Below are 15,588 nucleotides of genomic sequence, written 5' to 3'. Positions count from 1 at the left end.
TTTTAAAGCCTACCCAAATAGCCAAAATTCATTGAAATTAAGAGCTATGGTAGTCTATAGTTGTAAATAGTTGAAAACCCTTTTCTCAAAATGTCTAACTGGCTCTCTCTTTTATTCAGTCCAACCCTAAATTCTGATTTTCTGATTTATAATCTATTGAGGACTCTACTTACTTAGTTCTCCACTAAATCATATTGGAAAGTTCTCTCTGGCTTACAAAATGCTTTCCTCAATAATCCTGTGAAGAAAGTAGTAACTGTATTATTATCTCCCTTTTGGAAGTAAGGAAAGGACAATTAGGGACCCTATTGGATAAAGTGCCAGGCCTGGGGTCAGACACTTTTTAGCTCTGTTTGCCTCAGTTTTCTCATCTGTAAAATGAACTGGAGAAGGAAATAGCAAACCACTCCAGTATCTTTGCCAAGAAAATCCCAAATAGGGTCATGAAGAACCTGAAAACAAAGCAGTAAGAAAATTATGATTCAGAAGGTTGTGACTAACATTCTAAAAGCTACTCAGTATCAAAGATAGAATCTGAACCAAGGCATCTTGACTGCAAACACTAGTACTATGAAATCCAATACCAATTGCTACTGTTTCTTTGAATGACTAAGTATTTCTAACTAAAGATTAAAGCACTTGTACAGACATCATTCTAATGGCTTCATTACATGCATTTCAAAAAAAGTAAGGAACTTCTTTGCCTGACTAAATATATCTATAAAATGAAGATGGAGAAACTTCCAAAAAGATGGCAAAGCAAAAGATGACAAGAAACCGCCTTCCTAAAAATCACTGAATTCTTTGGACTTCTGTTCTTTCTACTGAAAGATGGAATTGAGCAGTGATAAAAGCCTGAGAAAATAAAGAGAAATGAAAAATCATCATAAAGGCTAAATAATAGATGTTGAATGGGTGAATATAAGAAAAATGCTATTATATTATGGTCATAACGAGATGTCGGTTTTCAATCTGGGAAGTAGAATATGTGTAAGGAAATGGTGACATCCAGGCTTTGATCATGCCTAATGTATGGAGTGATAGAGTGAGTGAACTGTAGTAAAAGAGAAAGTAGGGTGTTTCAAATAGTATCAATGTAAATGTTGAAGATCCCTACAATAATGGAATAGACTGGAAGAGGAGGAAGAAAATAAGGCACGTATTCAATTTTTTAAGATAGAATGATCACAATCAATATGGTTTATATAGTGTAAAAAGATTTAAATAGAATGAAATCCAAATGAAGAAATGTTGCTGATTCCAGGTAACAAAGCAAAATCTCTTCAAAAGTGTTGTAATTGCAATTAGTGTTTGCTGTTTTTTCTACTTGCTTTTTTTCTATTTTGCTTTATTTCATTAAAGTGTTCCCTACAAAAAAAGGAACAGAGACAGAAAAATGTCCCCAAAGAAGCAAAAGGATCTTAACTCCTCAAAATAAAGTCACCTAAAACAATGAGCAAACCAAAGAACTTTAAGGTAATGAAATATTATGGAATAAAATAAGCAGAGAATAAAGTGTGAGCAGATATAATGAAAGCATAAGGAGTTGCATTAGTGAAAAATGTAAAGAGTAAATAAAACAGCATGGAAACTACACCTATGGAATTAAAAAAACACATTCAATCTACTACTCAAAAAACAAGAGAAAATAAGGAAAGTTTAGTTGATGTGTGTGTGTAACATTTTATACATATGTTTATAATCTATAAACATATATAAAATAAGAATTTGAAGTGTCCAAACAAAAACCAGAACTGTTTTTAATTCAATAGAGTACCTCTTTGTTTCTCTTAGAACAGATTGAAAAAAGTAATTAAATAAGGAATTATATGTACATTTATATGTTCTTTATATACATTCATTTGTATTTATATATTTTAAATTAATATATCAACAAATCAGATAGCAATTACATTTTAATCTGGTTAAGGCCTCACTACACATTTGACATTGCTGTTCTAAGTATCAAGTGCTAATTATGAGAGACAATGAACAGACACAGGACATCACTGTAATAATATGATAATATTAATTATATTATATTTATATATAATGTGTTATATTTATATATAATAATTAATATGATAATGATAACATAAGGGAGATTTATAAACCACAATAGTAATAATCATTATCATTAATAATAATAAAAATAGGCACTTATATAGCATTTTAAGGCTTGCAAAGTATTTTACTCATTTGAGTTGAATTTTTAACTTGTAAGATAGGTACCATTATTATCCCCATTTTACAGCTGAGGAAATTAAAGCTTGCAGAGATTTGTCCAAGATAACAAAGTTAGAAAGTGTTTGAGACAGGACTGGAACTTGGATCTTTCTCACTCTAAGTTCCACTGTACCATCTAGTTTGAAAGTGTAGAAACATATAGCCCTATGGCCATATATTATAAGATATTTTAAAATTATGATAGTTAATAATTGCTAGAATTTACATAGTACCTACTAAAAGTCAGGCACTTGCTAAGCAACTTACAAATATTATTCATTCTTATAACAAATCTCCCTTAAAATATTAAGTATTATTATTACTATTACAGTTGAAAGAACTGAGGTAAACAGATATTAAGTGAGATCACACAGCTCATGTCCAAGGCCAACTGCAAGAGTTTTAGTCTAAAGACATACATTTCACTTAAATCAGAAACATAATCACTTGTTCTTGAATAGAAAACAATCAATTTCAAGTAAGAATTATAATTTCTTAAAATTAAGAACTTGAGTTGACCAAATAAAGACTAGAACTGCCTTTGTTTAATTCAATTAAGAGGAGTATCCTTTGGCTACATTTGACCTGACTGAAAGGAGAGTAAATAAGGAATGATTGATTTCAAGAAAAAGTTTCTCTAAGTTACTATTGTTCTGTTTGGTAATTTTGTTAAAATTCTAAATTAAAGTTATATACCTTTGTTTCATTTTGCTGTAGAATTTTGGTGTTTTTGTTTGTTTGTTTGTTTGTTTGTTTTTAGGATCTCTATAAAAATGAGTGGAAATTGCTGAGGAGGAAAGAGAATTCCAATTAACAGGAGAAAATGCTCTTACTCCACCCAGTGGTGAAGTCAGTCTGTCGCTCTCAGAATTTCTGTTATCCTCAATTACTCTTTCACTTTTTTACAGAATGTCAATATGTTAATTATTTGTATTATTTTCAGTGTTGCTCAGTTTTCTATATATCCCTCTAACCTCTGTACACAACACTGTACAAATCAGTTTTGTTGATCTTAGATTCTGAGTACCCACAAGAGCAGGGGAATCATATGACATAGAACTAACACAATATTAAGTGAAAAAAAGTGAATACAGATATTTCTGATGATATGGTTAAAAAAAAAAAAAGAACCTTAAAGCAAAGAAATGCAACAGAGTGAGTTCTCTATTGATCCTTTCCCATTTCCTCCCATGATCCTCCCAATTCCTTATCCTCTAACACACACCTTCTATATCCCAAAAATTCTTGGGTCTCTGTTCTATTGGAATGGAAGAAAACTCACCTCTAACTGATTTACATTGAGGACCAGTAGCACAATGGTCAGTGCTGCTAGAAGACAGCAGAAAAACCATGGTTTGCAGAAATTCGTCCACATTGTCTACTTGTGTCTCCATAAGTCATGGAGGACACCATACTGCCTTTACTCCACACAAGTCAATGTCATTGTTTCTCAGAATTACAAACTTCCAGGTATTGTTGTTACTCTGTTAGCACATTTTAGAGTTCTTTATATTTAAGTTGAAATATAGTAAATTTAAATATCAAATCTCATTCAAAGGGCTCCTAGAGGAGAAATAAGAAAGAAATATCATGAGCAGAAGATTAAATTTGAGATAATAATAATATTTTACATATGCTTAATGCTTTCCCATATATTATCTCATCTAATCTTTACAACTCTATGAGGAAGATAGCATAGATGGATAGGAAATAGAGGCACTAATTCTAGATAGTCAAAAAAACCAAAAGGAGGTGCAGAGAAGTTATGACTTTCCTATGATTACAAAGCTAACAAATCGTGAAGGGACAATTTAAAAGAAATAATTCACAGCGCAAAGGCAAAACGAAAAGTCAAATAAATATTTATGTTAAAGATTTATATTATGAACAAGCAAACAATCAATTTCACTTCAGAGTGATGAGTCATAAAAGCTGAAGTAAGATGTTAAAGGACAGTCTGAATATGGATCTATTTATCTCAAGTCTCAATAAAATAACCATGAAGCCTTAGCAATTTTACAGTCATCTGATAGTTTCTGTGCCGGCAGCTAGTTAGCACAATGGATAATGAGTGCTGGGCCTGGGTTAGGAAGACTTAAGTGCAAATACGGCTTCAAACACTTACTAGTAGTTGTATAACTTTTGTTTAACTCAGTTTCCTCAACTACAAAATGGGAATAATAATATCACTTACCTCAAAGGGTTCTCATAAGGATCAAATGAGATAATATTTGCAAAGAAGTTAGCATAGATCATGGCTCATAATAGGCACTTAATAAATGTTTCTTCTTTCCCTCCCCTCTATAAAATGATAGTAATACTCTATTGAGGAGTCTTTTATTAAAGTATGATAAGGGAAAAGATAGGCTTAAGCAAAAAAAAAAAGTTCTCCAATAAACTACATCTTTACTGTATTTAAAAAAATAATTCTATTCACATCAATGACTAAAATTTGATGCAAATATAAACTTCTCTGATTTTTTTAGTGTTGTCAATAAAAAGGCCATGATTAGGTAAAGCAAAATTCAGTCTTAAAGTCTCTTCTCCAAAAAAATTGTCTCCCATATGATAACTATATAAGATTTCCTGAAAGACACAACAGAAATAACTTTATTTAGTAAGCTGATTATTATAAAAATAATAATTAACCACACTAATAAACAATGAAAACAATGATTACATCAGCAGATACAGGAAAAGTCATGGCCAAAATTCATCATCGATTTACATTAAAAACATTAAGAAGAATAAGAATAAATGGCTCTTATTTCAATATAATAGACAGGTTCTATCTAAAATCAAAAGCTTAGTAGAAAAAAAACTTAATAAAATCAAGGGTAAAGATATTCTAATAATGCTGGCTATTATAATAAGACAATAAATAAATTATTATTTAAAAGACAAAAAGAAGGTACAATTCTTCTTATGTCTGACATTGTAGAGTCCCCTCATCTCTTTTCTCCATGTTTTTGTCATATCCTCCCACTGCTTGAGTTCTATGAGTTGATAATTTTGTATGGTTCGGGAATATTCAAATGGCCCTTAGCAGAAAAAAAGGTTCTTCATCCTTGACTTATCAGAACGTAGATATAATCTGTAAATGCTCTTAACCAGAACTCTAAAAACCCATCAGAGGCCCCAAAGATCAGTCTGCTCCTAGGTCTTGACTAGCATTGCATAACCCAAACTCAGAAAGAAGTTCACTCAAGAATAATGCTAATTGATGAAAACTTACCACCACAGAGGGAATCACACAGCCCCTGGCTAAGCAGAATAGGAATATTTTAATGAACATCAGTATATAACATTTCAGAAACTGGATTGGTAATCCTACATATTGGTAATGTTGAATGATTAATAAAGTTTGATTTCACCCATTAATGAATGATTATTGATGTACTTATACCTCTACATTGTACATTGTTGTATTATACATTGGTTTTACTAGTGGATCCTGAGTTACATGTGTCTCTTTTTATCCTCTTACACTGCCATCACTCTAGTATAAGTTCTTATCACCTTATCCCTGGACTATTAGAGGTTTCTGACTGGTCTCTTTACCTCAAGCTTTTCCCTATTCTACTTCATCTTCTACTACTCTATTATCAAAGTGATTTTCCTAAATAGCAGATCTGACTCCCCACCCCATCCTCATTCAAAAAAAAAAAAAAAGATTCCCTGTTATCTCCAATATCTGTTTGAATTTTAAAACCTTCCACAAACTAATTCCTTTCTATCTTTCCAGTTTTCTTATAACACATTCCCTTCCATATATTCTTTAATACAATGACATTGGCCTTTTTAATATTCCTCATAGAAAATACTCCATCTCCAGACCTGGGACATTTTTACTAACTTTTCCCTAAGTCTAGTATTCTCTTCTTCTTCATCTTTATCTCCAGGCCTTCCTCAGCTTTTTCAAATCTCAGATAAAATGTCATCTTCTACAAGAAGTTTTTTTCCAATCTCTTTTAATAGTAATGCCTTCCACCTTCTTTGTAGTGACTAGAAACTGGAAACTGAGAGGATGCCCATCAATTGGAAAATGGCTGAATAAATTGTGATATATGAATATTATGTAATATTATTTTCTGTAAGAAATGACCAGCAGGATGATTTCAGAAAGGCCTGGAGAGACTTGCATGAACTGATGCTGAGTGAAATGAGCAGGACCAGGAGATTATTATATACTTCAACAACAATACTATCTGATGATCAATTCTGATGGACATGGCCGTCTTCAACAATGAGATGAACCAAATCAGTTCCAATAGAGCAGTAATGAACTGAACCAACTACACCCAGGGAAAGAACTCTGGGAGATGACTGTGAACCACTACATAGAATTCCCAATCCCTCTATTTTTGTCCGCCTGCACTTTTGATTTCCTTCACAGGCTAATTATATACTATTTCAAAGTCCGATTCTTTTTGTATAGCAAAATAACTGTTTGGACATGTATACATATATTGTATTTAACTTATACTTTAACATATTTAACATGTATTGGTCAACCTGCCATCTGGGGGAAGGGGTGGGGGGAAGAAGGGAAAAAGTTGGAACAAAAGGATTTGCAACTGTCAATGCTGAAAAATTACCTATGCATATATCTTGTAAATAAAAAGCTATAATAATAAAAAAATTCCTTAAAAAAATAGTAATGCCTTCCCTATGAGATTAAGTCCAATTTATTTTTTTTATTGTATAGATATATATGGAGAGACAGAAAAAGAGAGAGAGAGAAAGAAAGAGAGAGAGAAAGAGAGAGAAAGAGAAACAGAGACAGAGATTATAAATAGTTACTTGAATGTTATCTCTCCCATTATATTATGAGCTTCCTGAGGGCACTCCAACACTTACCATAGTATGTAGCACACAGCAGGTGTTTAATAAATGTTTGTTGACTTGACCTTATTTGATTTGTTTGGACAATTCATTCAGTAAATCCATCCATAATTATACTTCCACAGGCACTATAAATGGACTACTATAACTGAACCTGGAAATGCAAAAGAGGAAAAGTGGCTAGATTAGGAAAGCAGGAAAGATGGGGAAGACCCATTTTATTGGCAAGGAAACCCCTTCCAAGGCAAATTGGTACCTGCTCTCCAATTTACAGTCTGTGAGTATTGCTTGAGGGACTATGCCCAGGATCACATAAGCAGTATACATAAATAGAAGAACCTGAATGAATGTCTTTCTGATTCTGAGATTATTCTCTATGCACCACATGATACATGGATTACTTCTGGAAAACTGAAAAGCTCCATCACTAATCCCAGGATTCTCCCCAAAATTAATTTTTTTTCCTATCACTATTATTGCAGTGATATTTAGATGGCTGCAAATCAAGGGAAATTATAATCGTGGCAGAATCAAAATTGTGGGTCACCTAAAGGCCAGTAAAGAGATATATAGTGAGTACAATATATTACCAATGATAAATTACTTGTAAGAAATAGCACAAAAGATATCAAAGAAATGTATGACCAGAAAAGGATGTTGGCTGGTCATCTAACAATAGTAAGAAGATAATCTAAATGCTGCATTGATATCTATGTAATGTCAAGAAACCTAAAGAGGGGTCCCCCCATCTTGGAAGAAGCCCCTCATAAAGAATTTACAGTATGACTTGGAAAAAAGTTGCATAGGATAATAAGGCATAGACTTATTAGCTATATTACTGACAGACAGGTACCTTATAGATACATTTAACTATTAAAATATAAAATCACCTTAAACTTTTAGCCTGCCACTCAATGTTGATTTTATACTATACCAAAAATCATCAAAATATTTTTACACAAAAAGCCATTTTCTCCCATGTTGTTTTTATAGGTAATTGATTTTTTTAACCAAGTACAAGCTTTTATATTTCAATCAATCCTTAAGCATTTTTAAGCACATATTATGTGCTAGGTACTATAAATACAAATAGGAAGGATGCTATAATCCTACTCTCAAAGAGGCAGAGCAACAAACATTTATTAAATATTTACTATGTACCAGAGACTGTGCTAAGAGGCACTGGCCATAAAAATACAAACCAAAAAAAAAAAAAAATATCCTCAAGGAGCTTACATTTTAATGGGGAAAGAAGATACATAAATAAGTGCTGAAAAAGAGATAAGGGGATATCTGTTCATGGGCCTGATGTTGAACTCCAAAGAGTCAAAAGCAAAGTCACCAACAGTATGAAAATTGGCTGCCCTCCAAAATGGAGGCCCAGAGAAGAACTCACCGATGGGAGAAGATGTCCAGCATGGCAGAGAGTTATTCAAAGTGGAGAAGGTCTCAGGGGAAGGACGGATGTTCCAAGGTGAGGAGGCCCCAGGTTCTAAGGGAAGTTCCAGGGTGAGACAGCAGCTGAGGCATCCTGATGGCAAAGTTCAGAGAATTTGTTATCAACATTATCAAACATCTTTTATGAAGCTCTCAAATTTTGACAAGGCAGGAATTTTTGAAACAACCTTAGGCTTTTTCAAGAAGGTCTTCTTTATTTAGAAAGTATGACCACCAATATCATGCTAAAATCAACAGGAAATTTCAATCACAGCCAAAATACATTAGATAATTGGAGAAAGAAACAGTAGGCCACATTCCCAAAGTCCTTCATTCTGGGAAAAAGAAATGTTCATATCCCATCTCCTTCCTAAATCCCAGATCTGCAATTGTTCTCCCCAACACCATCATCACCACCAAAAAAAACCCAAAATAAACAACAACAACAACAACAAGAAAAACACAAAAACACAAATTGTCATGAAGCTCTACAACAACTCCTCTCTAATTGTGGGCAGTAGCCTCTCCTGAAAGTGACACACTACACAATCTAGCCACCTTTGTCAACATTTTCGTGGCTACACAAATAAGCTCTATAGTTGGTAACAAGTAATAAGAAAACCTAATCAGTAGTAGTTTATTATGATTTTATAAGGGGTTAAGATTATTAATAATCATTTTAACACATTCATCAAGTAATATATCAAGTCAATACCTACAATATACCTACATAGAAGAATAAATAATGTATTACTCCATACTTTATGTCACATAGGAATATAGATTCTAATAGATGGGCTCTATAATAGGTTTCAAACTTTAATGTAGCATTTATTACTTGTTACCAATTATGGAGCTTACTTGTATAACCACAAAAATCCTGACAAAGATATCTCCATCCTGTTTTGCTCAAATTCCATAATCAATTCAAGCATGGGTGATGACAATGTATGGAAAGTCCCCCTGAATATACTCTTGGAGTGTCTAATAACTTGTACTATCTCCTCCTGCATCACCTGAGGAGAAGCCTATCCATTTTATGACCACTTAGTCACTGGAGATGCCCCATGCTTCACTCAATCTATGACTCCCTGCTGATATGTCATTTTTTGGCCCTCAAGAGCAGGGTCGATGAACCAATAGGATTCTTTAATTTATCATGTCTCTTCTACATATAAAACTTTTAAAATACAGACTTTATATCTGATCTTAGTTCAGACTTTATAAATACAAGGCCCTGGGAGAATGAGGCATCTCAGATTGTGAAAAATATCTGAGTTCCACTTATTTAGAAAGGATCATAGACCCCCTTGCCTCAGTCACTTTTATTATAGATGGAACAATAATAATCCCCAGGTGGTGAAGTAGAGTGTCCAGCCTATTGTCAGAAAGATTCATCTTCTCCAGTTCAAATTCAGTTCAAGACACTAACTAGCTATGTGACCCTGGGCAAGTCACTTAATCCTGTTTGCCTTGATTTCTTCTCTGTAAAATGTGGAGAAGGACATGGAAAATAATGTCTTTGAGAAGAAACCCCCAATGGAGTTAGGAAGAGGACATGACTGAATAACAACAAGGCTTAATGATAGAATGATCTGAAAAATGGATAGTGAGCTCCTTGTTATTGAAGTATTCAAGCAGACTGAATGACATTATCGCTGAAGAGATTTGTGTTTCAGGTAGAGATTATATTATAGCAAAAGATCTTAACATGAGCTTTGTGAATTGTTTAAAAATATATGTGTATGTAACGATAACTGGATTTCATCATTACTGGCTTCCTCTGAAATACTCTGTATTATATTTTGTGCATTTAAATCCATTATTCTAAGAAAGGGTCCATAAGTTTTACCAGACTGCCAGAGGGGTCCATGACACACACAAATAAATAAGAACCCTTGGTCCAAGGGTATCTGAAGTGCTTCTAAAAGAATTCACAAACACACCTAACTGCTAACTTAAAGATCTCTCTCTTTTCTTTCTTCCTCCTTCCCTCTCTTTCTTCCTCCCTCCCCCCTTTCTCTGTGTGTGTCTCTCTCTTTTTCTGTCTGTCTCTCTTAAACAATTCTTAAGTAAACTCTTAAACTCTCTAACGTAAATTAAATAGACAGTACAAGTTCATAATGATATCTAGGAATAGCATGAAGTCTGGGGCAGCAGCAAGACTTGAGTTCCAACTCTGCCTCTACTTCAGACAGTAAGTGTAATTCTGAGTTATTTAAATTAATCTCTTGGTCTCAATTTCTTCTTCTATAAATGGCAGGGGTGAGTGTGGGAGGTCCAGGAAGAAGTTTAAGAAATGATCCTGTGTGGCTCTCTTCAACAATGAAAAGAACTAAATCAGTTCCAATTGTTCAATAATGAAAAGAACCAGCTACATCCAGCGAAAGAACTCTGGGAAATGAGTGTGAACCACAACATAGCATTTCACTCCTTCGGTTTTTGTCCACTTGCATTTTTGTTTTCTTTCTCATGTTATTTTTACCTTATTTCTAAATCCGATTTTTCTTGTGTAGCAAGATAACTGTATAAATATGTATACATATATTGTATTTAACATATACGTTAATATATTTAACATGCATTGGTCTATCTGCCATCTAGGGGAGGGAGTGGGGAGGAAGGAGGGGAAAAGTTGGAAAAGAAGATTTTGCAAGGGTCAATGCTGAAAAATTACCCATGCATATGTGTTGTAAGTAAAAAGCTATAATAAAAAAAAAACTAAATTAAAAAAAAAAAAAAGAAATGATCCTGATGATTCCTTCCAGTTCTAGATCCTATGGTATAGTCCATTGAAAGAGAGAAGGGAGAAAAAACAATCTAATATGCCTTTCACATTCTGGAATACAGCCAATTAAGCTTGAGCAGGATTTTAGGAGTTCTTGCCCGTATTGGCAGCAAGCTTACCCTATAAAATAAAATTTAAGAGAGGCAGGACCTGCTAGGGTATGCATGGAACCTGACAAAGGTATGTCAAGGATACTTCAAATTCCTTATCTTATAGTTAGGCACAGCTCTTTCCTGCTCATTCCCTTTACACACTTCATTCACTCTTAGACAATCTTTTTCAAACGTCTCTGTAATCAACAGAATCCCCTCAATCTGCCTCTCCCAAGAGACAACTCTGCTTAAAAAAAAAAAAAAAAAAAAAAGTAGGCAAAGGCACGTGTGTTTCCCCTAGAGAAAACAAAGGCAGAGGGGGTTCCCACTGCCAAAAAAAAAAAAAAGAAGAAGAAGAGGAAGAAGAAAAAGAAAAGATAGCAGAGGGAGATCATCTCAGAAGATCCAGGCCTCCCAAAGGGTGCCCTAAGGCCTAATTTCATTCCACAGCTCCTTACTCCTATCCCCTTTCTCTTCTCCACTTGAGTAGATAAAGCCGGCACTTTAAGCTACTTTTTTCTCAGGATTGTACTATAATACCGAAGGAAACCACCCACGCCATGCCCAGCTGGAGTGTCAGCGAGGAGGCGAGGCTCTAACCACCAGCCTTCCTCTGCAGCTAGCCCTGCAGCAACAACAGCAATAGCAGTAGCAGCAGCAAGCGGGTTCTGGGGGCTAATTGTGCCCTTAGCCTAGGGAACCTGGATCAAAAAAAGCGGAAGAAAGAGGAAGAAAAAAACTGATGCGAGTCTCCATCGGTCGCGATAAAGGGAAGGATGCAGGGCTGGGAAACCCAAGGGCTGGAGAACTCAGAGGGTTGCATATGAAGTGGGATTGGGGTGGTTGTAAAAGAGAGAACGTGGGGTGGGGAGGAGGCCGTGCAAGCAAAGCTCTTCATTTGCTCTCTTGGGGACCCGCTACTCACCACCTGGAGCAGCCGCTGCCGACGCCGCTGCCGTAGCGGGTTCCCTAGATCCCATCCCTCCTGCAGCCCCTCACATAATTGCTGAGAAGCTCAGGTGCCTCAAACCAAGCAGGGTCGCTGCCAGGGTCAAACCACAGCCTTCCCAGACTCCAGCCTCCTTCTACTTCCCGGTATCTCAGCTGCTGTGACCCCAATACGTCTCCCCTCACTCGTCCGCAGTATAGCATTGGTCGGGTTCGGGAGAGGCGGAGCCTGAAACAATGACTGACAGTCGTGAATGAAGCTATGAACACAAGTGTGTTGGTCTGAGACTTGGAAAGCTTCGCCGCTGCTGCTGCAGCTCCTGCTACTGCTACCGCTGCTGCTGCCGTACGGCTGCTGTTGCTGCTACAGACTCCGCCACCGCCTCTTCCAGCCCCCAAATCAACGCAACATTCCCTCCTTCTCTTGGAATCTTTAGCAGCAATTCCCCATCTCTACTCCCCTCTTACCTCCTGCAGCCGCTGTGCAACATTGTTGTTGTTTTTCCTGGGTTCTCAATGAGGACAGGACAATTGGAAGGTGATGCCATCACATCCAAGTGAATTAGATTTAAGTGAGAGAGAGCTGTGCAAACTTACTAGCTTCACTTTTTGCTTCGATTGGCCCCGGAATGGTAGTCATGAAATGGACAAAAGACTGGCCTCCTCATCCCTGGGTCAAGGGGCCTCAGGCTTATAGGAAAATGTTGCTTAAACTAAAGGAAGTGTTATATTCAGACAGAACGCCAGATTGTCAATGTCAGATATCCTGTAAGTTCCCCAGCAGTCCCCTTCTCCAGCGAGAAGTCGAGTTACTGTTGTAACCCTGTAACACTGTTGTAACTGGCCTTCTAGGCCAGTAAATAAACAATAAATGATTTCTAAATTGCAAACACCTTGGCTGTCCTCAATTTTATTGCCTGGGCTATTTCAGTCACTCTCTCCTGCTCTGGAAGGGTTTGTCTATTGTTTCATCGTCACTTTTGGAATACTTCAGGACAAGTGACTTGTTCTTGACCGGAGGAGAGGGTCATTACTTTCGAAAGAAATGTTATCTCCTAGCTATGTATGTTTCCACAAGAACTAGCGACTTATTTATTTATTGCGTGGTAGAGAGTCTTAAATTCCTATCCTACTGCCTCTCCAAACAAGCACAAGTGAGTGGTCAAGTCGTTGCCTTAGGGCTGGGACAGCAACTTTGAGGTCACCGTTTTACAGATGAGAAAATGGCATCTTTTGATTTGAAATCAGTGCTCTTCAGCAGCTATCTTCTTTTTTTCTTTACTTTTTGCTCACTTTTGCTATGTTTTGGTCAGGAACTGTACCTAAATGACGTGGCAATTAAAAAATTCTAGGTAAATACTGATAAACACTTAGAAATGTTTATAAATAGTATAAGTAGCACTACAAAATTTAAACATTTTGTCCTTATTATTGTGTAATATAAATTTTTAACAAAATACAGCATTGAGAAACCTCTCTTGGGCTCATAGGATACTGAAAACTTCACCTACCCCTTTTCTCTAAAGGGACTTTTTACTAGGGATCCAAGGATATTGTCCTGACTTGGTTAAATACAGGGAAAGTTTGCTTTCCAATGAGAAGTGTATTATTAGGTTCCCTTTTTCTATACTTTTCATTGGTGCATCGGGGACAAATTATTTAAAGTTTAGGTTACATTCATGTTCAGTATTTCCCCAAATGGGAGTGTAGAAAGGTACTCCATCTACAATATGAATCAGGTATGGGATAAGTATTTTACTCCTGCATACAAAAGAAATACTAAACACAAAAGCTCAGTCTTTAGTTGAGAGACTGATATTTAAACCTCAACGGAACATAAAGCAGCTTTTAGCACTGCTGATTAGGCATTTTTATGTTATACTTTGTCTGAAATGTTCATTTTGCAGTATCTATCTAATGGGGTGTAGCTTCTAAGAGAAAGATAGCAATAATTCTAAGGCCCCCAAACCTTAGGAGTGCTGTTGTTCTAACAATCTATTTGTCAATGATCCTAAAATCTTCTGGCTTTAGGAATACTACAGTGTAGTCCTACAAACATTGCTGACTGCCAGATAATAATCTCTTGGTCAGTGATGACAAGGTTTCTGAGACAAATAGTGAAGTGCATACCAGATTACTCCTCAACACCATCTCTAAACCATAAAATTCAATACTGAGATGTGTACCAGATCACTCCTCAGTTCTACCTCTAAACCATAAAATTAGCTCATCAGTGACATGAAGACCCAGATATCTCTGTTTTTTCCCTATAAATCTACCTTCTTGCTCCTGGTTCAATGCTAAATCCTTTGGGAAATTATCCTGCTTCAATTGATGTTACAATTATAATAAACTTTGCCACTTGCCTGGCAGATGGGTTCAAGGCTGCAAATTCTTTTGTGACACTTCAAGACACTGGTCTGCAATCCCACCCTTTTGAACATCAACACATCTACTTGATAAAGGCAGCCAGCCTTGGACCATTCCTTTTCTTGACCATGGTCATTTCCTCCAAAGAAAAAATTCTCCTTGCCATTAGTCAACTTCAATAATGGACCTCTAGACTTCTTGAATTCTCAGGGTTACTTTCCAACCTGGACATAACTATGACCACTGGCCGGGTGGGTAGAAACCAAGAAAACACATCATACTATGTTCTTTCAGTGCTAAGTCACCACAAAGCCAGAACTGAACCCCAAAGCTTCTAGTAAGTCAAAATGAACCAAAAAGTCAATTTTAAGTATACTACATGGGATACCTTTCATCACAAAAATAAAAAGCATAATTATTTATTGTTGTTCAGATGTGTCAAACTTATGACCCCATTTCAGCAAAGAAACTGGAATAGTTTTCCATTTCCTTCTCCAATTCATTTTTCAGATAAGGAAACTGAGGCAAAGAGAGTTAAGTGACCTGCCCAGGGTTATACAATGACTAAATGCCTGAGGCCAGGTTTGAGCTCAGGAAATTGAGTCTTTCTGCCTCTAGACTTGTCACTCTATCCACTATGCTACCTAACTATCCCTTATCTGTTTTGTATTAACTTTGTCTTTTGTACTTAAGATGTTACATTCATCTTTAGAAGCATCAAAATCTTTCAGAACTGCTTCCTGCTGTAAAAACTAAACCAGATTGAGGTGAGTAGAACCAAGAGAATCTGTTAACATCTTGATGACAATAATATAAACAAAAACAACACAAAAACAAAGTCTGTGATTGAATGTAATGAACAATCTAAGTCCACAGAAGATA

General features: G+C 35.8%; 1 protein-coding gene across 4 annotated transcripts in view; it reads right to left on the bottom strand.

The window, feature by feature from the left end:
- NXPE3 (neurexophilin and PC-esterase domain family member 3) overlaps nt 1-15,588 on the bottom strand; it is a 56,894-nt gene that overhangs the window by 29,281 nt on the left and 12,025 nt on the right. Inside the window, exons 1-4 of one of the 4 annotated variants that reach the window (XM_051985213.1) lie at nt 12,314-12,519; nt 8,468-8,602; nt 7,087-7,225; nt 3,509-4,812 (exon numbers count right to left, since the gene is read on the bottom strand). In XM_051985213.1, the coding sequence (XP_051841173.1) occupies nt 3,509-3,601 (93 nt within the window). In that variant the 5' untranslated portion in view covers nt 3,602-4,812; nt 7,087-7,225; nt 8,468-8,602; nt 12,314-12,519. Of the gene's footprint in view, nt 1-3,508; nt 4,813-7,086; nt 7,226-8,467; nt 8,603-12,313; nt 12,520-15,588 lie in introns of those variants that run through there. The other 3 variants (XM_051985212.1, XM_051985214.1, XM_051985215.1) reach the window with 3 other exon arrangements.

The sequence above is a fragment of the Antechinus flavipes genome, chromosome 3 (genome assembly GCF_016432865.1).
Source record: "Antechinus flavipes isolate AdamAnt ecotype Samford, QLD, Australia chromosome 3, AdamAnt_v2, whole genome shotgun sequence".
Lineage (NCBI taxonomy): Eukaryota > Metazoa > Chordata > Mammalia > Dasyuromorphia > Dasyuridae > Antechinus > Antechinus flavipes.
Note: the sequence above shows the minus strand (reverse complement) of the source record. Positions and strands in the feature narration are given on the sequence as shown.